We start from the raw sequence: 25,259 nt of genomic DNA, 5'->3' as shown, positions 1-25,259 counted from the left end.
ACTCATCGACAGGGCCCCGCAGTCAGCGTACGGGGATGCGATTACAGCACATACCCAAGTGCTGTGCGGAACTGCCCTCGTGGATGCTGCTGGCAGGGATTCGAAGGTACCTCGTCCATGCTAACGCAGTCCTGTTTGAAGAGGACGATGTTAACACAAACTAGGTACCTTTGAGTTCTGCCCGCAGTGTGACACGGGGCAGTTACAGACCAGCTCTTTGGTGCGCCCTGCAATTCACACCCTCGTCGTCTGGACGCGGTGCAGGGTAGATGCAGCCTTTGTCTGTCTGTGTCTGTACAGTGAGAAGTGTGGCATTGCCCTGCCTTCCGGGGTGCGGTGAGCACACAGGTACTGAAGAGAATGAGGTGTCTAGACATTGGGGGCTAGGCAAGGGCCCTACCTGGAGAGAGAAGTAGGTTTAGGGGTGGCCCAGTCTGGACGTGTGACTCTCCTACAGGGATGGACATGGCTGACCCCTCTCTGGGGCGGGCAGGGGAATTGGTACTTACTGGAGGAGCGGGATGTGCTATTGACAAAGACATTGAGGAACTTCTTGGAGAACTGGAGGTCGGCTTCGGGGGAGGAGTCCTCCGAGGAGCTCTGCGCATCCTGTGCTGTCAGCCCCTCCCCAAACGCGTCCTCATCCTCCAGGTCGCAGTTGTCGCAGGCTCTCAGCAGGTCACTGTCGTCGCTCAGCACCGAGGTGCAGCGCTTCAGGCTCACCAGCTCCAGCTGCGTGTTCTCATCCACCACCAGAGTATATTTGATGGAGTCGTAGACCAGGGACTCATCCAGCGGCCGCGGCTCCTGGGCCACGGGGGGCGGAGGAAGTGGCAGGTCCTCCTCGAAGCTCTCCATGTCATCGTGGAAGGGGGAGCCCTTCAGGCTGCCGAAATAGGGCACGTCATCCTCGTCCGTGGAGTAGGTCAGGTTAAAGCACCGGTTGGTCTTGGCCGTAGAGACGTCGAGCAAGGGCAGGAAGGCGTCAGGGTTCGGGCCCAGGCTCTCTAACCGGATGTCATCGATCATGCCATTGTCCTCCAGGATCCCCGAGTCCAGGTCCTTATCGATGGCCCAATCCTCCGGCCCAGCTGCCGGCTCCACCTCTGTGCCCTGTTCTCTGGACGCTGGGTCCGAGCCCTCTGTCCTGGCAGGGGAGGCGAAAGGGAAGCTTTTGATGGGCCCCATGCAGCAGCCAAAGTTTGCCAGCACCCCCGAGCTGCCCAGTCTGTCGATGGAGAGGGGGTGCCCCAGGAACACTGGCGTGATAGTGTCATTGGTCGGGTTGCTCATGAATAAATAAGGGCCCGAGTCACTTCCTGGAGGCGAGGACTCTGTGGCAGGGCTCGTGCTCGTGGGTTTCTCGTCCTCAGCATTCTGGAGTGAGCTGCGCAGAGTCTCCATGTCCACCAGCTCGATGCTCTGCTGGGAGCAGGACAGCTTGGCCAGCTCTGCTTCGCTCCCCGGGGAGTCCCGCAAGCTGGGCTGCACGTCCAGGGACTCGCTGAGGATCTCGGGCTCCAGGTCAGAGGCTGGGGAGATGGTGTCGCAGAGGGAATGGGCCTGCTGGAAGCACTCGTCCGGGCACTTGAGAGGGTACGAGCCTTCCAAGATCATCTTGTTGACGAGGTTGCTGAGCAGCCAGGGTGAGTCCGAGTCCTCGCTCAGGTCAGGCTCCGACTCGGAGTCAGAGTCGTACTCGCTGTTACCCTCGTCATCCACCTCCGGCAGGAGCTTGGGCCCGATGGGCAGGTAGAAGGAGCGGCGGATGCTCTCCAGGCTGTGGTCCGGGTCAATCTTTAGATCCAGGGGACTGGACCCAGACACATCTGTCTGGTCGATGGGGGCGGAAGAGTCCTCCGGGTTCAAGGTGTCGTAATAACCCTCCATCTTCAGGTCGGCCAGACTCTCTCTCCTGACCATGTTCCTGTCCCTCAAGCGGCTCTCCGGCAGCTCCCCCTCCAGGGTCTCCTCCTTGCACTTATCCAGCAGCAGGGAGTCCTTGATGCCCATGAGCCCCTGGCCTTCAAGCTCTGTCTCCAGCTCAGCCTCCGAGGTGGGGGAGCTGGCCTCCTCGATGGAGTTAGTGAGGTGGGAGGACCTGCCACTGCTGCTGTCGCTGCTCAGATCCAGCTCCGTCTCCGAGATGGAGGAAATCATGTTGCTGACCAGGCGGCCACCACAAGCGAAAGCTGCCTCGATTTCCCCCTCTACATCTGAGTCAGAACCTGGGGAGCTGAGGTCGTCACTGTGCCGGCTGCGGGGCAGGAACTGCTTTGAGTTCCTGCTGGTGAGATCTGCCTCAATGCCCGGGTCGGACGACGGAGACGTGGTCTCGGAGGAGCCTGAAGGGAGCCCACGCATGCTGGCAGCCCTACTGCAGTGGGGACCCTCCCCTTCAGAGCTCAGCTGCTCTGTCAGCCCCCTCAGGCAGACGTAGGCCCCCAGAGTGCACCCCCCTGCCCCATCGCTCCGATCAGAGAAGACTCCAACTTCACTGTCTCCATAGCCCTTGGGCAGCTCTTCCTCAGACAGTGGGGTGCTGGACTGGCCAAGGAGGGCGATGGGGGAGCCATGACTAAGAGCCAGGCCTGCTTCCCCCCCAGTGCCATCTGCTGGGGGACCCTCCTCATTGGGCTTTTGTCCTTCCCTGCCGCTGTTTGCCTCGGGCTTGAGCTTCGCACAGTCACTTTCGGGGGCTTTGGGCTGCCGGGAGTTGGCTTCGCAGGTCCGGGGCTCCTTGCTGGCTTCCGAGTGAGTGGCTATGTTAGGAGGAGCGGCAGGCCCTGTTGGAGAGAGAGACTGTTTAGGAGACGGCTGGCAGAGATGAGATGGGGAATGTGGTGAGCATGGTGCAGAGGAGATGATATTCATATTATAATCTTCCCCGGCTCTCTCCGGCGGTTGGTTACCATATGCCCGAGACTCATGTCTGTTGCCTTCCAAGTCATAGAAGGAGGGTTTGAGCAGAGTCTGGGCCTGCCCTGTTTCCTCAGGGGTCAGCCCAAGGCCGTTCTGACTGTCCAGGCAGGGGCCATCTTGGACACAAGGGTGAGAAGCAGACAGGTGCCCTGAAAAGAAAAAGCAAAGAGCCGGAGATTAGAACTTTGAACCAGTTCCCGCCCCCCTGGCTCGGGTCCCGCATCCTCCCTCTGCTTCCCTGGGAAAGCCGGCAGGAGAGTCCCCAAGCGCAGCTCGGATCCCTGCTGGACCGTGCCCCACGCACGTGGGAGGAGGGAGAAGCTGGCTCGGCTCCTTCTGTGGAGCCACATCTTCACCAGCTGGAGGGGAAGGTCCCCAGGCTGCGCCCCGGGGATGAGCAAGACAGGCCCTAAGTGCCAGTCCAGAGAGGAGCAACCAGGGCCCGTGTGCTCGGCAGTGCGTTGACGCACAACGTGGCAGCGACTCTTCCCAGCGATGACCAGTGTGGAGGGCGGATTGTTTTGCCGTGTTCTCCAGGCACCCAGCTCTATGGGCCTCCGCAGTTAGGCTGGTGTCTGGGAGCTCGGCTTAGAGTCTCCTTCCCCTGCCCCACGTGTGCCAGGGAGGTGGGCTCAGCGGTTCACCTTCTCCGCTCCCCAGAGCTCGGCTGCTGCTCTGTTCTCCAGGCAGCTGGGCTGCCCAGCCTGCGCGGTTGGCTCCCTGGCCCCCTCCGCCTGGTGCTGTAGGACAGTGCTGGCAGCAGGCACTGTCATCAGCCCAACAATCCCTTGTGGGGAAAGGTGCAGCACCAGAGGCAGCTGCAGGCAGAAAATGGTGCCAGGAACCTGGTGCAGCAAAAATACGACATTCTGTGGGATCTTGGGAAATGCTGAATTCCAGGGCCCTCTCGTCACTGAGCCCACAGGCCCCTGTGTCCATCCGCCCCACTCTGAGCCCTGGACTCTCAGCAGTCACACTTGGGTCCCATTTTCAAGGACTGAGAGCAAAGCCTTCTGGGTACGAGCCGAGCTCCCAGACATCGGGCAGCCCTGGAAACCGCCCGAGGGGAGCAGCGTGGGGAGGAGGCGCAGAGGAAGCACGAATCTCCCCAACACAGAGCTCAGACACAGCCCTGGGGGAGAAGCTGGGCCTGGAACCCTCCATCCCCTGAACATCCAGCCTCAGTTTCCCTCCCCATCCCCAGGGCCCAGAGCAGAGCCTGGCTTTTAGGGCAGCCACACAGCTGAGCTCAGATGCACAAGCCCCCGCAGCCCTTCTGCTGGTGCAGGTGGGGGCTGTAGCGGGTGAGGGAGGGGTATGCTCACCAGTGTGTGAGGAGGAGGAGGAGGAGGAGTGGAGAAGGCTCTCCTGCCAGGTGGCCCGCTGAGCAGGGGCGGGAGGAGGGTAGCTGCCATTGTTGTTCAGGGAATCCTGGTCAGAAAAAGAAGAGCCGGTGAGTTTAGACATGAGGGCAGGAGGTGTCCAGGCCGAGGGAGGACGGGGAACAAGGAAGTGAGGCCACGTCTACACTGACAGTGCGTGACAGGTATCGGCCGGCCAGGCTCCAGGACTCCCAGCTCGGCAAAGCTGGGCTGTGCTCGGGATAGTACAACACCCCGCGAGTGACACAAGAAGCAAAAGCCCCTGGGGATCCCGCCTCTAACCCCGGCCGGGGAGAGGGGGAGAGAGAGAGAGAGAGCTGTGCCGGCCAAAGTCTGGAGCCTTCCTCTGCTCTGAGGGGAAGCAAAGGCTAAGCCCACATGCAGCCAGATCAGGTCTTTGCCAAAGGCCCCTCTGTCACCACTCAGACACGAGCTCCCCGCAAGGAATGACCCCCGGCTGCCGCTGCACATGCTGGGTGAACGACAGGTCAGACAGCGTCTCCTAAACTCTGAAAGCTGAGCCCTGAGTCAGCAACCCTGTCAACCCCCTAACCCCACACGTTCCCTCCCTCCCCCAGCTAGCCCCTTGTCCCCACCCCCACCCCCCAGACGCCCAGTGCTCCAGCTGCCATGCCTGGGGGGGAGCGAACCAGCCACACCAGGGACAGGATCAGCACTGCCAGCTGGGTTAGCACCACTGACAGGAATGGGGCAGTTCACACCACACAGCGATTGTTTTCGGCTCTCTGCAAACTCAGCATCGGGCACCCAGGGTCACAATGGGAAGGTTTTCACCACACGTGTAACAGCTAGAGACTGTCTTGTTACACTGAGAGCTGAGACTTTGAAAGAGAACCCAGAGGTCCATTGGCTCCCCCCATCAGGCTTTGTGTCCCCCAGAGGACAAGTCCTCCAGGTGAGGAAACACTGATGCAAGACATGCTGCCAGCACCACACGATCTTCCCCTGACAATCTGACACACGCACAGGCACACGCAGACACACATGCACAGAGACACAGAGACACACGCACAGGCACACACAGACACATGCACAGAGACACAGACACACACACATGCACAGGGACACAGACAGACACACAGAGACACATATACACAAAAGTATCAGAGGGGTAGCTGTGTTAGTCTGGATCTGTAAAAGCAGTAACACACAGACACACACACAGACACACATGCACAGAGACACAGACACACAGATAGACAGACACACAGACACACACATGCACACACACGCACAGAGACACAGACTGACACACAGAGACACAGACAGAGACACACACATGCACAGACACAGACACACATACACGCACAGAGACACAGACACACAGATAGACACACAGAGACAGACACACACACAGATGCACAGACATACACACAGACGCACACACGCACACACACACAGAGACACAAACTCACACACACACAGATGCACAGACATACACAGACACAGACACAGACACACACAGCAGAACAAAGGCAAACGCTGCAGATGGGGCGAGGGGAATGCGATGAGGCTGTTATGACTCCACTGAGGAAAAGCAGGACAAGCGGGGGGTGGATCCCGCTCTGCAGGGCTGTGCAATAGCAGAGATACTCAGATCTGCGCCTGGTTCTCACCCGGTGACCTCCACTGGGTACTGGGACCCCGGCCTGTCCAGACAGTTGGTGAGTCAAGACGATGCTGCACCAAGAAGTGAGCAGTGACTCAGAGATGGGGGCAAAGCAAATGTAGTGTTTCTGTCTCAAAAAAAGTGATTAGAATGATCGCACATACCCAATGGGAACTGACTGCCTAGGAAGGAGAACTGTGGGAAGGGATTGTGGGGGTCAGAGGGGATCACAAGCTAAATAGGAGTCAACAGTGTGACACTGTTGCAAAAAAGCAAACATCCTTCTGGGCTGTATTAGCAGGAGTGTTGTAAGCAAGACACAAGCAGTAATTCTTCCACTCTGCTCCGCGCTGATTAGACCTCAACTGGAGTCTTGTGTCCAGTTCTGGGAGCCACATTTCAGGAAGGATGTGGACAAATTGGAGAGAGTCCAGAGAAGAGCAACAAAAATGATCAAAGGTCTAGAAAACATGACTTATGAGGGAAGATTGAAAAAATTGGGTCTGTTTAGTCTGGAGAAGAGAAGACTGAGGGGACATGAGAACAGTTTTCAAGTACATAAAAGGTTGCTACAAGAGGAGGGAGAAAAATTGTTCTCGTTAACCTCTGAGGACAGGACAAGAAGCAATGGGCTTAAATTGCCTCAAGGGCGGTTTAGGCTGGACATCAGGAAAAACTTCCTCACTGCCAGGGTGTTAAGCACGGGAATAAATTGCCCAGGGAGGTTGTGGATTCTCCGTCATTGGGGATGGTTAAGAGCAGGTTAGACAAACACCTGTCAGGGATGGGCTGGATAATCCTTAGTCCTGCCCTGAGTGCAGGGGACTGGCCTAGTGACCTCTCGAGGGCCCCTCCAGTCCTGTGATTCTATGATCCTGGCAATGACTGTCCCTGCCTCGCTCCGCAGGAGAAGAATGGTACAAGCTGCGTGAGGTACTGAGTCCCTTCATCTACTGACAGCAAAGGGAGTCCAGGGGCAGTTTGGGCCCTTACGAGAAAAGGTCACCGAGGATGGGCTGGAGGTAGCAGTGCTGCAAGTTGCTCAGAATCAGCTTTGCCAGACATACTGGGTGACTCTACTGCTAGTATTCACCTGCAGGGCCAGAGCTGTGTCAGCAGCAGACATGTGTGATACAGCATCTCCTAGGGGGCTTGGCTGGGGCACAGTCACTGAAGACTTGCTGAAAGGTTGTAAACAAATTGTCCTGGAAGCAGCAGAGAGGGACCTGGGGGAGCGTCTGGCTTAGCCCCGGCCCCAGCACAGGAGGGTTTAATGACATTTGCAGATTAGACTCTGAGAGGAGCTGTGAGTGCAAGAGGGGATAGAGCTCTAATCCTGGGTCTGAGAGAGATTAGAGATGTGGGCAGGAAACAAGAAGAGATTGGGCAAATCCAGCGAATCCAGCTGGGGACAGATCCCGGAGCACAGATCTGTGATGGGGAGAGAAACATGGAGAGCAGCCATGGTTCTGCTGCATGACCGGAGGGCAGCGAATCAGACCGGAGTTTGGCAGGGAATATGGCTGCAGATGAAGCCAATGAGATTCTATGCTGCATGTCCTAAGGGATCATGTCCTGGAGCAGGGGAAGGCTGAGCAGAGACACCCAGGATCCTACACTCCCAGAGACCACCTTGTTCTGGGGAGCAGAGAAAGGAGAGTCCCTCTCTCCACAGCCCTGGGGACACCAGATTTAACTCTGGGCGCCTCCTCTCCAGAATGCTATGCAAACCGCTCAATTTGCCCGGCGTGGCTGCGTGATGTCCAAGGAGGGCACACGACCCCAGTCTGCAGATACACACAAGAGGCAGGAGACCTCCAGGATTACTTGAGCAGGAAATTAGTAAATAAATGATCAGGGTGATACCTGGAGTGGAGCTCGGGATAATGGGATAGAATTAAAGAAAGAATAATTTATATGGAATCTCAACTCTCTCAGCAACTGACAGGGGATCTGGCCAGAAATCCCCGCAAAGGGAAGGGCCAGAGGTCCGTCGCTCCCTGACAGGGGGATGGATCCGGCTGGGAATCGCCCCCGGAGAAGGGCCGGGGCCCGTCGCTCCCTGACAGGGGGATGGATCCGGCTGGGAATCGCCCCCGGGGAAGGGCCGGGGCCCGTCGCTCCCTGACAGGGGGATGGATCTGGCTGGGAATCGCCCCCGGGGAAGGGCCGGGGCCCGTCGCTCCCTGACAGGGGGATGGATCTGGCTGGGAATCACCCCTGGGGGAAGGGCCGGGGCCCGTCGCTCCCTGACAGGGGGTGGATCCGGCTGGGAATCGCCCCCGGGGAAGGGCCCGGGCCCGTCGCTCCCTGACAGGGGGATGGATCCGGCTGGGAATCGCCCCCGGGGAAGGGCTGGGGCCCCATTGCTCCCCGACAGTGGGTGGATCCAGATGTGGCAAGGCTTCAATCGAGGGTGGAAAGAAATGTTTGATACTCTCAAGGCCCATTCTGAAGGGGTTGGCCCACTGCTGGCACCTCCTCATGGCCAGGCGTGGCCTGGCAGCTCTCTCCCCTACGCTCTGCGGCCACTGGCTGCTCCTCTTCTGGAGTGGCCTGCTGCCTCTTCCTGTGCCTTGGCCCTCCGGCCGGCTCACTTCCAAGCCTCTCCCCTTCTGGGGTCGGCTGTGAACAAAAGCCAGGGGAATTAACACCAACAAGGGAGTTAGTGAGAGAGAAAGGAACGTCTCCCTCGCAGGGCGTATCACGACTGGGCCCTCCTGTCCCTCAGGGAGGGACCTCCAGGCAGTGCTTGTTAGGGAAGCTCCTGCCTTCCCTCAGCCCTTTCCTCGGGGCTGAGGGTCTGGTCTCATCCCTGGGCTGCCCACAAGTGAGCTGTTCTGCTCCCGTTACCGCCTCCTCCAGCCCTGTGGGTGTGGGGTGGCGGGGCTGGCTGAGCCCGGGGCAGCTCCAAACCCCTTGTTATCCAGCGTGGGGTTTGTGTGCCCCATCACTCCCCCTCTCCCTCACAATGGCACCCAGGGAACCAGGCCCAGCGGACGGTTCACCCTGCCTCCCTGGAAAAGCAAATCAGCCTTTTGGTGGGCTTTCCCCGCTCCACTGGGAAGGTATCTGGCTGGCGGGACAGGTATCAGCGCATAACGCAGGGCGGGGGGCCTCCTTCGTGGCATGTGATCATCTCAGGGGGGCATGGTCGGTGAATGGATTTCACCAGAGGTACTATCGGCGCAAGTCCACAGCCTGTTTCACAGTGAGACCTTCCTTCTCTATTATGGATTGCGCCGTTCCCCAGGGCCCAGTCTGCCGCTCTGTTCCTCTCTGCTTCCTGGGACAATCCTGCACCTGCGCTGGCTTGTAAAACAAGCTCTTTGGAGAGCTCAGGACTGGCCAGGTCAGACTCTTTACACGGGTGTTTGTTCAAGTGCTGAAAGGCCTTTTCACAGGCCTTGGGCCAGCGCACCTTCCTGGGGCTACTGTCCTTAACTGGGTCCCTGGGGGGAGCTGCTAGCATTGAAAACCCTGGCACCAAGCAGCAGCCGTAGCCTACGGGCCCCCATCTTTGTGACTGAGCATGGGCACGTTGTGAGGGCCTGGACTTCGCCGACGAGAGGCTGGACCTGGCCCGTCCCCAGAATACATCCCAGGGAGATGGCCTCTTTTTTCCCCCCTTTGCACTTTGCCAGGTTTGCAGGCAGCCCGGCCCCTCGCAGGGACCAAAGCACATCAGCAACCTGGGCTAGATGCTCCTCCCACTCTTGGCTGCAGATGGACCATGTCACCTAATTGGGCTGTTCCCTGTAAGCCAGGGGGTGAAGAACTTGATCCATGAGCTGTCGGAACGTTGCATGAAGAACCAAGGGAATAGTCTGAAATTGACAGAGGCCAAACGGTGCGGCAACGGTGGTTTTCTCCTGTGATTCCAGTGTGAACGGGATCTCTCTGTTTCCCTTTGTTACTACTAACATGGTGCTATACCGGGCCTCATCCAGCTTGTCCACTCAGGGGATGGGGTGGGCATCAAATTTAGAAATAGCACTGACCTTTCTGCAGAACTGCATAGTGCCATCCGGCGTTAGGACCAATACAGCCATTCACTGCAGGATTCTTCCATGACCCCTAGATCCAACATTGTCTGGACCTCTTGCCTCCTGGCCTCCCACATTTTTGGGGGGAGTGGCCATGGATTCTCCCAGATGAATTGCCAAGATTCCATTTGACAATGGTGGTGCACAAGAGCTGGGCTCTCTGTTCCAGGCAGAGGTGTTCCCCCATCTGTATAGCGTCTGGATCTGGTGAGGTGAGTGCTTGGGGCCCCAGTTCTGGCTTAGGGGAAAAGGAGCGATAAATAAGCCCCCTCGCTCCTTCCCTGGCTTCAGAAGGTTAACATGGTGAGTTTCCTCTTCTCAGTCCTCCTGATTTCATAGTTAACTGGCCCTACTTGTCAAACTACCTCCTATGGTCCTTGCTATTCAGCAAGTGACTTGGACTCCGTCCTGGGGAGTAGAGTTAGTGTCCAATTGCTTTAATATGCATGTACCTGCCCCCTGCTGCTGGCTCGCTCCTGGGTCCATTGAGGAGCTTTTCTTTGGCAAAGGCCCCTAGGGTTTTGAGGTGATGGGAGAGGGAGTCTGTTGTTGCAGAGGACTGGCGACGGAACTTGGGACCAGGCCAATGGCCTGGAGGATGGAGACCCCAGCGACCGGTGACCTGGCAACCTAGTGACCTGGTGACCCAGAGGCCCGGCTCAGGAGTCACAGCCGGGTCTGGCCAGTGGGAGGACAATGGACTGTGGGGAGAGGACCCCATTGACCTGACCAGCCAGTTCCAGCCAGAGGGGCCGGAGGACAGAAGAGAGGAGAGGAGGCCCAGGCCTTCCTGTTTACCTAAATGGAAGACAATGGACAGAGGCAGAGCTTGGGGCCGGTGATCTCAGATGCCCAGCTGAGAAGCAGGGGGGCTGGGGCTGGAGGGGGGAGCAGGCAGAGCCCACCTGGATGCAGGGGAGACTTGGATATGCTGTGCTGAGGGAGGCCAGGCCTGAGGCCCTGAGAGTTTCCTATGCTCTGTTCAGACGCTCAATAAACCCTCCTGTTTTACGCTGGCTGAAGTCACTATGGTCTAGAGATCAGGGCTGCATTATTCCCTATGGGGGTGGAGGCCCCAGGGGGTCCAGAGTGAGTGGACTCCCTGAGGGGCCCACGGCGAGAGACAGGTGTGCCAAGGCTCAGAGAGGTGTGGCTCCAGGAGGTGGAGGGGCTTAACCCCGAGAGAGAGTGGACCCCCGAGAAGGGCTGTCTCACTGAGGGGGGTTCCCCCGAGGGACCGCACAGGGCCAAGAGTGGGCACGATCTGTGAGTCCGTGACAAACATCGACTATGGGGAGTGTGACCATAGGGGCTTCTATACCCCCTCAGGTCCTAGGAGTTTGCATTTGGGGCAGAGCTGCACAAGGATTTAACGTCTTGGTGAATTCTGGGCCAAAAGAAGTGATCCAAAATCCTGGCCAGGGTCTTTTCAGGACCAAGGTGACCCCCAGAGGGGATAGCGTGAGCCCATTGCAGGGCTTCTTCCCTGAGGCCATGGAATTGAGGAGTTGCGACCAAACGTCCTCCATCGGTTGGTCTTTCTCCTGCTGCTGCGGTTGCTCTGCCTGGAGCTCAAACCATGGTGCTGCTCTGCTTGCTGTGAGTCTAGCACAAAGTTTCATCCTCCCTCTGGTCCTTTATGAAGTCTGTCTCTCTGGTTAGGATGCCCCTCTCCTGGAGGAGGGCCACTGTGGCTTCGTTGTTAAGGGGCCTTCTGGAGAACTTTCCCTCTGGCTGGATCCTACCTCCCCAGGGTTCTCACCAACACCTGCCAATGTCACAGGTTTGGAGCTCCCGTCTCCCCAGGTCTCCTCAGCTGCTCCCTCCAGGGTCCCTGGGGTTGGTTTAAATTCCCTCAATACCTCTGAGAAATGCTCCCACTCCTGTCCCAAGACCATGGGGAAGGATACTGTTGAGGCCAGCCCCATTACAAGCCACTTCGTGTTTTCCCCTACAGCCAACGGCACACTTCTCCGTGGGGCACACCCAGAATCCACTAGGCCCATGCCTCAGTTCCATTTATCTGCATAGGAACCATTTGTGGCGAACTGGGAATGTTCTTAACATTTTCTCTGAATACTGTGTGGGTGCCTCAGTGTCCCCTATGCAGTTCTTAAGTATCTAGGTGGTGGAATAAGGGTGTGTGATTGCTGCAGAGCAAAGGGCCAGTGCACCTAAATGCCTGACACTCTGTCTCCTAGCAACTGATGGCCTGGGCCCCTCCTCTGCAAGGTGCCAACTGAAGGTGTTGGAGACAAAGAGATCAGGTGGCCACCTGGCCCAGGAAAGGAACTGAGCAGAGGACAGGGGTGGGGTGGCTCTAGCCATTTCACCGCCCCAAGCACGGCGGCATGCCGCGGGGGGAGCTCTGCCGGTCGCCGGTCCCGCGGCTCCGGTGGACCTCCCACAGGCGTGCCTGCAGATGCTCCACCGAAGCCGCAGGACCAGTGGACCGTCCACAGGCACGCCTGCGGGAGGTCCACCGGAGCCGCCTGCCGCCCTCCCGGCGACCGGCAGAGCGCCCCCTGCGGCGTGCAGCCCCAAGCACGCGCTTGGTGTGCTGGGGCCTAGAGCTGCCCCTGGCAGAGGAGGATGGGCTGCAGAGGGTTTCAGTCTGGAGCTGGCTGGGGACGAGGAGTGAAGTGCAGACATGGGGGTCTGGCTCACTGCCCCCCAGAATGGACCCGGCCGAGGGGTCCGGTTCGCGGTACCTACAAGCTCTGTTTTAGACCCTGTTCCTGTCATCGAATAAACCTCTGTGTTACTGGCTGGCTGAGAGTCACGTCTGACTGCGCAGTGGAGGGGCAGTACCCTGTGGCCCCCCCCGGACCCCGCCTGGGCGGACTCGCTGTGGGAAGCGCATGGAGGGGCAGAGGATGCTGAATGCTCCAAGGAGAGACCCAGGAAGTGAAGCCGTGTGAGCTTCTTGCCCTGCAGACAGTCTGCTCCAAGGGAGAGGAGGCTCCCCAAAGTCCTGACTGGCTTTGTGGGGAGCAGTTCCAGAGCATCGCCCGGGGACTCCGTGATACCATTACTTCAGCTGGAGTTTGTTTATGGGCCCAGCATTTTGCCGTCCACACCTGTTCATAGCCACACTCCTTACGGGGGAATCGTGGTACCAGTGACCTGGGGGCCCACATGAAAAGCAAGTCCCTGCTGCTGGCCGAGTGGCCGCTGGCCCCGGGCCCACTATTTGAGATAGCCCTTCCCTATATGCCTTATCTACTCCCCCTCCATAGGGTCCCAAGGGCCTTCGTCCGGACTGGGGTCTGAGATGCTGGGGTTTGCTGCCAGGGCCCAGTCCAGGGCTCCTTAGAGGCTGGTGCTTGCAAGACCCCCCTGTCTGATTGCTGGCTCCCCGGGGGGGCTCTCCCTTGAGCTGAGGTGCCCTTGGCCTCAGGCAGTTGCTCATATGAAGCAGTTAGAGCCATCTCTGCAGCTAAATAATTCTCCAGCAGCCAGGCGCATTGGCTAGGGACTCTGGCCAGCGTCTGAGCACCCAGCCCCTGCCCTCACACAGAGGAATGGGGTTGAACTGCTCCACCACACTTAGCTCGGCCACCTCCACTGCAGTCTGAGTCTCCGGCTATTGCCATTTCTCCCCAGGGAACCTCTGGGAGGCCTCCCCAAACCCCAAACCCTCTCGGTGCCTCACGCAGAGACCTCCCCAAACACCCTCAGTGCCTCACGCAGAGACCCCCTCAAAGCCCCTCAGCACCTCACGCTGAGACCCCCCCAACCCCTCAGTGCCTCACGCAGAGACCCCCCCGACCCTTCAGAACCTCACACAGAGACCACCTCAAGCCTCCTCAGCACGTCATGCAGAGACCCCCCCAAACACCCTCAGCGCCTCACGCAGAGACCCCCCCCAACCCCTCAGTGCCTCACGCAGAGACCCTCCGACCCTTCTCAAGCAGAGACCCCCTCAAAGCCCCTCAGTGCCTCACGCTGAGACCTCCACAAACACCCTCAGCGCCTCACGCAGAGACCCCCAACCCCTCAGTGCCTCACGCAGAGACCCCCTCAAAGCCCCTCAGCGCCTCACGCAGAGACCCCCCGACCCTTCAGAACCTCACACAGAGACCACCTCAAGCCGCCTCAGCACCTCATGCAGAGACCCCCCAAACATCCTCAGTGCCTCATGCCAAGACCCCCCCAACCCCTCAGTGCCTCACGCAGAGACCCTCCGACCCTTCTCAAGCAGAGACCCTCTCAAAGCCCCTCAGTGCCTCAAGCCGAGACCCCCACAAACACCCTCAGCGCCTCACGCAGAGACCCCCCGACCCCGCAGAACCTCACGCAGAGACCCCTCCAAGCCTCCTCAGCACCTCATGCAGAGACCCCCCCAAACACCCTCAGCACCTCACGCAGAGAGCCCCCAACCTCTCAGCGCCTCACACAGAGACCCCCCCAAACATCCTCAGCGCCTCACGCAGAGTCCCCCCGACCCCTCAGTGCCATATGCAGAGACCCCCCAAATACCCTCAGTGCCTCATGCAGAGACCCCCCAAATACCCTCAGTGCCTCATGCAGAGATCCTCTGACCCCTCAGCACCTCATGCAGAGACCCCCCCAAACACCCTCAGTGCCTCATGCAGAGACCCCCCAAACCCTCAGTGCTGTATGCAGAGACCCCCCCCAAACCCCTCAGCGCTGCCCACGGTGACCCCACACAGCCCCCGTCTCAGTGGAGCTGCAGGCCCCTCACCTGGGCCCCCGGCACGCTCAGGCTCAGGGTGCTGGGCCGGGGCTTCTGCGTCTCCTCGGTGCTGGGCGAGGGGATGGGGGAGGCCGAAGGCGAGGGAAGCACGTCCAGTCCAGTCCCATCCGGCTCCTCCTCGTCCTCGTTGTCATCGATCATCTCAAACTCCTGGAAATCCTCCGAGAAGGTGCAGATGGGGTGGGGCTGCTCACAGCGCTCCAGCACCAGGCCGTCCTGGGGGGCACACAGGGGTTAGGGGGCAGGGCTCCATCACCTGGCTGTCCTGGGGGGGGCACAGGGGTTAGGGGGCAGGGCTCCATCACCTGGCTGTCCTGGGGGGCACAGGGGGGCAGGGCTCCATCACCCAGCTGTCCTGGGGGGGCACAGGGGTTAGGGGGCAGTGCTCCAGCACCAGGCCATCCTGGGGGGCACAGGGGGGTTAGGGGGCAGGGCTCCATCAACCAGCTGTCCTGGGGGGGCACAGGGGCTAGGGGGCAGCGCTCCAGCCCTGGGGGGGCTGTGATGTTATGAGTCTAATATAATATCTCATTGAAAGGTGACAGGGCCAGAGTTAATTAACTCACAGGCTGACCTGACCCATGGCCAAACTTTAGAGACTCATTAGGAAGATATTAAATGAACAGAGCTTTGAAATGCAGCCTGCATTGTTAGACGTAGAAGGGGAGGTGTTTGCTCAGGTCTTGGGATGTAAGCAAACAAGTCTTGTCTATTGCTATAGCTCTGATTCAAAGATCAAAAAAGGAGTATTAGTATTTAGGAAGACACTTGAGTGAAATAGTGTTATTGTCTACATGTCTCTGTGACGGTTGTGGTAACCCGTATCTGAACTGTTTAACGGATAAATTCCCCTGTGCTAATTGCCAGGATGTTTGGAAGGTGAGTTAAGCCTATTGTTTTCTCAGGCCAAAAGGCTGCTGGAAATGTATAAGAACCCTGGGACACGATCCTACTTCATCTCAGATCTGCTTTGGGTTTCAAGAGGGGGAACCTTAAGCCCCAAGGATTGAGATCCCCAGTCACTGACTGGAGCCACCCTGAATATGGACATTGGACTGTAACCTCTGGACTATTTCTAAAAGGACTTTTGGCAACTACAAGCTCACCTCTACTATGTATCTGAACCTCAAGAATTGAATTCAAGTCTGTCTGCATATGGATCTTTTAACCAACTCTCTCTCTCTTTTATAATAAATTTTAGTTTAGTTAACAAGAATTGGCTATTAGCGTGTATTTTGGGTAAGATCTAAGTCCTGGGTCTGGGGCTTGGTCCTTTGGGATCAGGAAAACCTTTTCTTTTATATGATGAGATAAGATTTTCAGAATTTATCATCATATCTGACAGGTGTGTCTGGACGGAGGCCTGAGGCTGGGCACTTTAAGGGAACTGCGGGGTTTGAACTTCTGAGTAACCAGTGAGGTGCTGTAGAAGCTGTTCTGTGCTGGTTGGTAAATCTAAGTCTTGGAATATCCACCAGCGTTTGGGGTTTGTCTGCCCCGTTCTGTTTGCAGTTCAGCCTGATTGAGTGACCTCAGCTGGCTCCCACGGGACACATAGGGGTTAGAGGGCAGCGCTTCAGCATGGGGCTGTCCTGGGGGGGGAACAGGGGTTGGGGGCAGCGCTTCAGCACCAGGCTGTCCTGGGGGGGCGGGGGGCACAGTTTAAATCTGAAATGGTGCCTCTGCCCAACCCCTGGAATGTGAGTGAATGGAGGGGACAGTGACCCACTGAACTGGGAGGCTGCAGCCACACGTCTGTCTGGCCCCGTGTGTCCCCCCATGTGTGTACATGGCCGGTGGGTATAAGAGGCCGGGGGAGCCTAAGCCTCCCCAAACAGGATGGGGTGCACCTCCCACTGCAGGCTCGCCGACCTGCTGCCTGTGGAGCACCGCTGGTGAAAGGGTGCCCGGGCCATAGCCCCGTCCGTGCTGCCCCTCTTCCCGCTCCCCTCCGACTCTTCCCCCGAGGCCCCGCCCTCGCTCCACCTCTTCCCGGAGGCCCCGCCCCCTCTCTGCCTCTCCCCCCATGGCCCCGCCCTCGCTCTGCCTCTGCCCCCGAGGCCCCGCCCTCACTCCACCACTTCCCAGAGGCCCCGCCCCCTCTCTGCCTCTTCCCCGCCTCTTCCCCCGAGGCCCCGCCCTCACTCCACCTCTTCCCAGAGGCCCCGCCCCCTCTCTGCCTCTTCCCCCATGGCCCCGCCCTCGCTCCACCTCGTCCCCGAGGCCCCGCCCCCTCCCTGCCTCCTCCCCCGAGGCCCCGCCTCATTCCATCTCTTCCCCGAGGCCCCGCCCCCTCTCTGCCTCTTCCCCCCTGGCCCCGCCCTCGCTCCACCTCTTCCCCCGAGGCCCTGCCCCCTCTCTGCCTCTTCCCCCATAGCCCTGCCCCCTCTCCACCTCTTCCCCCATGGCCCCGCCCTCACTCTGCCTCTTCCCGCCCCCACTCTGTCTCTTCCCCCGAGGTCCCCCCTGCCTGCTGCTCATGCCTCTCTGCCCCCTCCCCCAAGGAGACCGAGCGCCTCAAGCGATGGGAGGGGGGACTTAAGGGGAGGGGGAAAGAGGCACGAGCAGCAGAGGGCTTCAGGGGAGGGGGCAAAAAGACACGGGCAGGTTGGCTTTGGGGGAGGGGGCCAAGCAGGATCACGGCATGGGGCAAAGAGATCGTGGAGCTGGGCCTTTGGGAAGGCAGCCTCGGGGCAGAACAGGTGATGGGGCAACAGTCTGGGCAGTGCAGGCCCCCCAAATGCAGGAGTCACGTGTTGCCCATGTCTGTCTGTCTGGCCCCATGTCCCCCCTGTGTCTGTCTGTCTCTATGTGCCCCCCTGTGTCTGGCCCCATGTCCCCCCCATCCGTCTGTCCCCAGGTGCCCCCCCGTGTCTGTCTGGCCCTGTGTCTCCCCCATTCTCTCCCTTCTCTTTTGCCTCCTCTCCCCACCTTTGCTCCTGGTGTCTGGGCTGAGCCCGTCGTCAGTGTCCCTGCCTGCCTTCTGCGGCTCCCCTCTCCCTCCCTGCACCATCCTGGGCCTGGAGTTGCTGAGTAAGCCCAGCCGGAGCGCTGAGTCACCGCTGTCTCCAGGAGCCTGTCCCCCAGCTGGCTCGGCCAGAGGAGCAGATCAGGGCACTCAGCAATCCTGGCATGTCTGTGCTAGCAGAATTCGTGGCTGGCTTTCAGCACCTGCCAGCTGCACCCCTGGCACCAGCCATGGGCAGGATCCCAGCGTGGCAGGACTGCTGCTCTACCACCACGTGCTCTGGCCCTGCCCTTGGGTGACCGTGTGGTAGGGGAGCCGGGATCCTCTCTGCATGAGCAGCTTAGCGCCAGGGCCCCAGGACTTGTGCTAGCAGGGGCTGGAATATGCTCACAGATTAGAGAGGCAGAAGGGACCATAGTGAGAACATAAGAGCAGCCGTACTGGGTCAGACCAAAGGTCCATCTAGCCCAGTGTCCTGTCTTCCCACAGTGACCAATGCCAGGTACCCCTGAGGGAATGAACAGAGCAGGGCAATCATTGAGTGACCCATCCCCTGTCATCCAGTCCCAGTGTCTGGCAGTCAGAGGTTTAGGGACACCCAGAGCATGGGGCTGCATCCCTGACCAAAACCTGTGTTGACTCTTCCCCAAGTAATTGTCTTCATCTATGTGTCTGACAATTCTGTTCTTTACTCCGGTTTCAGCCAATTTGCCTGCTATTGGAGTTAGGCTACCCAGCCTGTAATTGTAAGGATCGCCTCTGAAACCTTTTAAAAAACATTGGTGTACATCTGATACAGAAGCTGATTTAAATGATAGTTTATAAACCACAGCTAGTAGTTCTGCAATTTCACATTTGACTTCCTTCTGAACTCTTGGGTGAATCCCATCTGGTCCTGGTGACTTTTTATTGTTGAGTGTGTTTAGTTTAGTACTGTTTAGTTTGTTCCAAAACCTCCTATAATGACACCTCATTCTGGGACAGTTCATCAGATTTGTCACCTAAAAAGAATGGCTCAGGTGTGGGAATCTCCCTCTCATTCTCTGCAGTGACGACTGACACAAATAATTCATTTAGCTTCTCTGCCGTGGTCTGTGATCACCTAGTCTGACCCCTTGTGTAACACAGGGCAGAGAGCTTCCCTGAGATAATTCCTGTCTGAAGTAGAGCAGATCTGTTAGAAAAACATCCCATTGATTTAAAATTGCCAGTGGTGAAGAACCCACACCAGCTGTGGGGAAGCTGCCCCAGTGGTTAATAACCCTCACTTACAAAATTGCACCTTATTTCTAGTTTGAATTTACCTGGCTTCAACTGCCAGTGCTGGATCTTGGTACACCTGGCTTTGCTAAACCCACCAGCCTTCTATTACTCAATGAACTGTGATCAATTTACCCCTTAACCTTCTCTATTAGCTAAACAGATTGAGCATCTCGAGTCTATTGCTACAAGACCTATTTTCCAAACCTTCAATCACTCTTGTGTCTCTTCTGGGACCCCTCTCCAGCTTATCAACATCCTTCGCAAATTGTGGGCATGGAACTTCACACAGGATCCCAGCAGTGGTCTCCCCCATGCCAAACACAGAGAACCTCTCTGCTACTCAAGATTCCCTGCTTGTGCATCCCAGGATTGTGTTAGCCCTTTTGGTCTCAGCGTCGCACTGAGAGCTCAGGTTCAGCCGATTCTCCACCACGGCCCCAATAGAGTCCCTGTTTCGCAGACAGAGTCCCCCAACCTGGGACATGGCCAATGACCTTTGTTGCCAGGTGTCTACATTGACACTTCACCGGAGCTTGCTGGTGCCTAGCTCACCAAGCTAGTGTCGAGTCGCTCTCTCCTGCACAAGCAGGAGGAGAAACCAGGAGGCCACTGCACAGGACTCTCTAACGATATGTGACGTTATTGACATAAACTGTGACCGTATAGATCATTGTTGCAACCACTGTTATATATTTCCAGCAAATATTGTACAAAGGTTGTTGTGTAAAGTGCCTAGAAAAAGGTTAGAATTTGCTGTATCATTTTTGTAGTTGAAGTTATGAATATTGGCTCTGTACTTGTATCTCAATGTGTTTGATTCTAAATAGCATTAGTGAAGCATTTGGTCAGCTTCTTGAGAGAGGAATTTGCAGACTAAGTGCCCAATCAAGAAAAACGTAACTGACAATGGACCTTGGGAGACTCCAATCCACATGAGAAGTCTGCCTGGGGATGTTCAAGGTAGCAGGTGAGCAATGGCTGCTCTCCCTGTAAAGAACTGAGTCATGCATGGACATGTGACTTGCCCATGTGCCTCCAAACTCCATCTTGCTGTTGTGATTTTCCACAGTAAGAACAAAGGGGTGTCCTTCCAGGGACAGAGAATATAAAAGTCCCTGAAAACTCCTCCATCTTGTCTTCAATCCTGCTTCTTACCTCTGGAGGAACCTTGCTTCAAACTGAAGCTCTGAACAAAGGACTGAATGACCCATCCCAGCTGGGGATGTTCCAGAGACTTGATTTGAACCTGCAGTTTATTCCATCACAGCTACAAGCCTGAACCAAGGACGTTGCCATTACTGTATGTAATTGATTCCACTCAACCAATTTTAGCTCTCATTTATATTTCTTTCTTTCTATGAATAAACCTTTAGATTTCAGATTCTAAAGGATTGGCAACAGCGTAATTTGTGGGTAAGATCTGACTTGTATATTGACCTGGGTCTGGGGCTTGGTCCTTTGGGATTGGGAGAACCTTTTTTTCTTTTACTGGGGTGTTGGTTTTCATAACTGTGGCGAACTGGGAATGTTCTCGATGTGTTCTTTGAAGGCTGAGTGAGGAGTGTTGGCCGGGGAAGGTTGCAGGGAAGTTATGCTGGAACTGTCTGCATTGGGGATGGGAGACTTTCCTTGAGTGAGGATACCTGAGCACGTAAAAGACGGTTACTCACCGTTGTAACTGTTGTTCTTTGAGATGTGTTGCTCCTATCCATTCCAGTTAGGTGTGCGCGCCGCGTGCACGCTCGTCGGAAGATTTTTACCCTAGCAACACTCGGTGGGTCGGCTGGGCGCCCCCTGGAGTGGCGCCGCTATAGCGCCAGATATATACCCCTGCCGACCCATCCGCTCCTCAGTTCCTTCTTGCCGGCTACTCCGACAGTGGGGAAGGAGGGCGGGTCTGGAATGGATTGGAGCAACACATCTCGAAGAACAACAGTTACTACGGTGAGTAACCGTCTTTTCTTCTTCGAGTGATTGCTCCTATGCATTCCAGTTAGGTGATTCCCAAGCCTTACCTAGGCGGTGGGGTCGGAGAGAGACATGGCAGAGTGTAAGACTGCTGAGCCGAAGGCTGCATCGTCTCTGGACTGTTGCACCAATGCGTAGTGGGCAGCAAAGGTGTGAACTGAAGACCAGGTGGCCGCTCTACAGATTTCCTGGATGGGGACATGGGCCAGGAAGGCGGCAGAAGAGGCCTGTGCTCTTGTGGAGTGAGCAGTAAGGTGGCTAGCCTGAACGTGAGCGAGCTCGTAGCATGTCTTGATACAGGATGTCACCCAAGACGAGATCCGCTGGGACGAGACTGGCGTGCCCTTCATTTGGTCCGCCACTGCCTCAAAGAGCTGGGGCAAACGTCGAAAGGGTTTCGTCCGCTCTATATAAAAAGCTAGAGCCCTATGGACGTCCAAAGTATGAAGGTGCTGTTCCCGGCGCAATGAGTGCGGTTTCGGGAAGAAAACCGGGAGGAAGATGTCCTGGTTTACATGAAAAGCAAACACCACCTTGGGGAGGAAGGAGGGGTGTGGTCGGAGGTGAACCTTGTCTTTGTGGAAGATCGTATAAGGCGGTCCCGCCGTCAGGGCGTGGAGTTCTGAGACTCGCCTCGCCGAAGTGATAGCGACGAGGAAGGCTGTCTTCCAAGAGAGATATAAAAGGGAACAGACCAGGTTTAAGTCCCAGGTAGGGGCCGGGCGCCGGATCTGTGGGTACAACCGTTCTAGTCCCTTAATGAACCGGGAAACCATCTGGTTAGAAAAAATAGAACGGCCACCCTCGCTGGGTTGGAAGGCCGAGATGGCTGCCAGGTGCACCTTTAAGGAGGAGACCGCGAGGCCCTGCTCCTTGAGGGACCAAAGGTAGTCTAATATCTTTGGGATAGACACCAGATAAAGATCGCAGCCGTTCTGATTGCACCAGAGGGCGAAACGCTTCCACTTGGCAAGGTAAGTCAACCTAGTGGAAGGTTTCCTGCTCCCCAGAAGCACATGCTGTACTGCAGCAGAACAACTCCGCTCCGCCTGAGTCAACCACGCAGGAGCCATGCCGTGAGGTGAAGGGACTTCAGGTCCGGGTGGTGAAGCCTGCCAAAGTCCTGCGTTATGAGATCCGCCATAGCGGCAGGGGAATTGGCTCCACCACTGATAGGTCGAACAGCAGGGTATACCAGTGCTGCCTCGGCCATGCTGGAGCAATGAGAATAAGGTTGGCTCTGTCCCTCCAGAGCTTGAGCAGCACTCTGTGAATGAGGGGAAACGGTGGAAAGGCATAAAACAGGTGTCTCGTCCACGGGAGGAGAAAGGCGTCTGAGAGGGAGCCCGGGGAGCGTCCCTGGTAGGAGCAGAACACGTGGCATTTCCTGTTCTCTCTGGAGGCAAAGAGGTCTACTTGGGGAAAGCCCCACCTCTGGAAAACTGTATGGATGACATTGGGACGGATTGACCATTCGTGAGACAGGAATGACCTGCTGAGGCGATCTGCCAGGGTGTTCTGTACTCCTGGGAGAAAGGACGCTACTAAATGAATAGAGTGGGCTATGCAGAAGTCCCACAGTTGGATGGCTTCTTGACAAAGTAGGGAGGAACGCGCCCCACCCTGCTTGTTTATGTAGAACATTGTCGTCGTGTTGTCCGTGAACATGGACACACAGCGGCCTTGTAGATGGACTCGAAACGTCTGGCACGCCAGGCAGACTGCCCTCAGCTCCCCGACATTGATATGTAAGGCCAGCTCGTGGGGTGACCAGAGGCCTTGAGTGTGTAGGTTCCCGAGGTGGGCACCCCAACCCAGAGATGATGCGTCTTTGGTCAGCGCTACGGAGGGTTGGGGAGGGTGGAACGGTACCCCTGCGCAAACCACTGCGGGGTCTAACCACCAATTGAGGGAGTCGAGGACTGTCCCGGGAATCGTGACCACCGAGTCTATATTGTCCCTGTGTGGGCGGTATAGCGATGCGAGCCATGTTTGGAAACACCGAAGCCGGAGTTTCGCGTACAGGGTCACGAAAGTGCATGAGGCCATGTGACCTAGTAGGCTGAGGCAGGTGCGCACTGACGTTGTCAGGAAGGATTGGACGCTTCGAATGATGGAAGACATGGCCTGAAACCGAGGCAGAGGGAGGCAGACCCCGGCCAGATTGGAGTCCAGAACTGCTCCAATAAATTCTATCCGCTGCGTTGGAGTCAATGTAGACTTTTCGGCGTTGACCATAAGGCCTAGCCTGCCGAAGAGGTCTGTGACTACACGCATGTGCTGAGACACCTGCAGTTGGGAAGTCCCGCGAACCAGCCAGTCATTGAGGTACGGGTAGACGTGTATTGTCCTAAGTTGAAGGCCGCCAGCCGAGTAGATCTTACGGCCTAGAAGGTCCATGCGCCTCACCTCCTTCACCTTAGGAGCCGGCGCTTGCTGGCCATGTCGTTCCCATTCATTGACGGATTGAACTACCAGTGAGCAGGGAGGAGGGTGGGTGTACAGATATTCATAGCCCTTTGACGGGACCATGTATTTTCTTTCCACTCCCCGAGCCGTCGGTGGGATGGAGGCCGGGGGCTGCCATATGGTATCGGCATTGTTTTGAATGGTACGTATGAACAGCAGGGCCACTTGGAGGGGGGCATCCGCCGTCAATATGTCCTCCACTGGGTCCTCTACTTCTGCTACCTCCTCAACCGGCAGGTTCATATTTTGAGCTACCCTCCGCAACAAGTCCTGATGCGCCCGAAGGTCAATAGGAGGAGGACTCGAGGAAGATGTTCCTGCAACTGCCTCATCAGGTGAGGAGGAGGAGGGGCCTGGTACCAAGGGGTCCTGTGGTGGGTCAGTGAGCGGCGGAGCAGCGTCTGCAGCGAGAGGAGCTTCAGGTTCCTCAGAAGCAAGTGGTGCCTCATCCATGCCTGTGGGAGGAGGCCTGCTAACCGTGGCTTCTGGAGCTCGATGGTCAGAGGGGCCTGAGCGCTGAGCCGCGAATGGGGCACCTTGCGCTTCGTGGTACACCCACGGGGTCCAGAAAGCCCATTGAGGAGGGCCTTGGTCTTGGCCTTGAGGCTCGGACTGCTGGTATGCAGCACTGCCGAGTGGGACGAGACAGATGGTTGTCTCGAAGGCCATGGCGGTGCCGAGAAGCCCTGGGACGGTGCCGCCGATTCAGCCGTTCGGTCCCGGGGCGGTACCGAGGAACGGTACCGGTCCTGTCGGTGCTGGGAGTGAGATCGGGACCATCTACCGTGCGGGTGCCGGGAGGTCGACCGGGATCTCGAGTCTCTATGGCGAGAACGGCTGCGGGACGTATCGTACCAAGAGCAGTACCGAGAGCCGGATCGGTGCCGATAACGTCTGTCTGGCGACCGGGATCGTGATTGTCTCCGTGAGTACGACTGGTACCGCGATGGAGAGCGGTACCGGGACTGCGAGCGGTGCCGGGATTGGGACCGGTGTGAGCGGGAACGTCTCTGAGATCGGGATCTGGAGTGACGTTTCTCTTGGTGGTCAGGGGAAGGAGGCCTCATTATGGCCAGCTTGCCAACTGACTTGATGACCCGCACCGGCGGCACCGGGGGTTGAGGCTGTGTCGGCTCCATCAGCACAATTAGCTCTCTTGCCGTTGAGAAAGTCTCAGGAGTTGAAGGGAGAGCTAGCTCAACTGCAGTGTGGACTGGGGAGCAGTGTGGTACTGGACTCAACAGCCCTTGCGGTGCCGGAGTCAACGGTGCCACGCTAGGAGGAGCTTGGAGTTGCGGTGCCGGAGTTGGTGGTGCTGGCGTAGGTACCGGGGTTCGGCCTACGGGCCTGGACGTATGGTCCTTTTTGGAGGATGAAGTCGGCGCAGCCTTACGTTTCCCTGATGGGGAGAGGGAACGGTGCCGGGGAATCGGTGCCGGCTGTTGTCAGTGCCGGGCGTCGGTGCCGGAGTGAGTTGGTGCCGAAGGCGCGCTCCTCACCGATGCAGACTGCTGAGCGGTCGGTGCCGGCGCCGCAGGGCTAAGTGCCGACTCCATTAGGAGCTGCTTTAAGCGAAAGTCCCGCTCCTTCTTTGTTCTTGGCTTGAACGATTTGCAAATGCGACATTTATCAGGAAGGTGAGACTCTCCTAAGCACTTCAGGCAAGATTCATGAGGGTCTCCAACCGGCATCGGCTTCTAGCAGGCTGAGCACTGCTTAAACCCCGGTGCCTTGGGCATGAGCCCGCACCGGGTCGGGGGGAAAAAGGGGCTAGTCCCCCAATTCCCCAGTAAACTATACACTAACTACAACTAAACTAGTAAACTAACTCTAACTATACTAAAGTTGAACTATATACACAATAAGGTAGAAACAAGAGCGAGAAGCTAGG

At 57.4% G+C, this 25,259-nt stretch overlaps 1 protein-coding gene across 3 annotated transcripts in view; it reads right to left on the bottom strand.

Moving 5' to 3' along the window:
* The window catches only part of MAPK8IP2 (mitogen-activated protein kinase 8 interacting protein 2), an 82,973-nt gene that overhangs the window by 28,358 nt on the left and 29,356 nt on the right, over nucleotides 1-25,259 (bottom strand). For 2 of the 3 annotated variants that reach the window (XM_039520342.1, XM_039520344.1), the window contains exons 3-5: nucleotides 14,689-14,916; nucleotides 4,248-4,353; nucleotides 510-3,071 (exon numbers count right to left, since the gene is read on the bottom strand). In XM_039520342.1, the coding sequence (XP_039376276.1) occupies nucleotides 510-3,071; nucleotides 4,248-4,353; nucleotides 14,689-14,916 (2,896 nt within the window). The remainder of the gene's footprint in view (nucleotides 1-509; nucleotides 3,072-4,247; nucleotides 4,354-14,688; nucleotides 14,917-25,259) is intronic. The other variant, XM_039520343.1, reaches the window with a different exon arrangement.

Source organism: Mauremys reevesii, linkage group 1 (assembly GCF_016161935.1).
Source record: "Mauremys reevesii isolate NIE-2019 linkage group 1, ASM1616193v1, whole genome shotgun sequence".
Taxonomy (NCBI): Eukaryota; Metazoa; Chordata; order Testudines; family Geoemydidae; genus Mauremys; species Mauremys reevesii.
The sequence above is the reverse complement of the archived record's forward strand: the minus strand, read 5'-3'. Positions and strand labels throughout refer to the sequence as shown.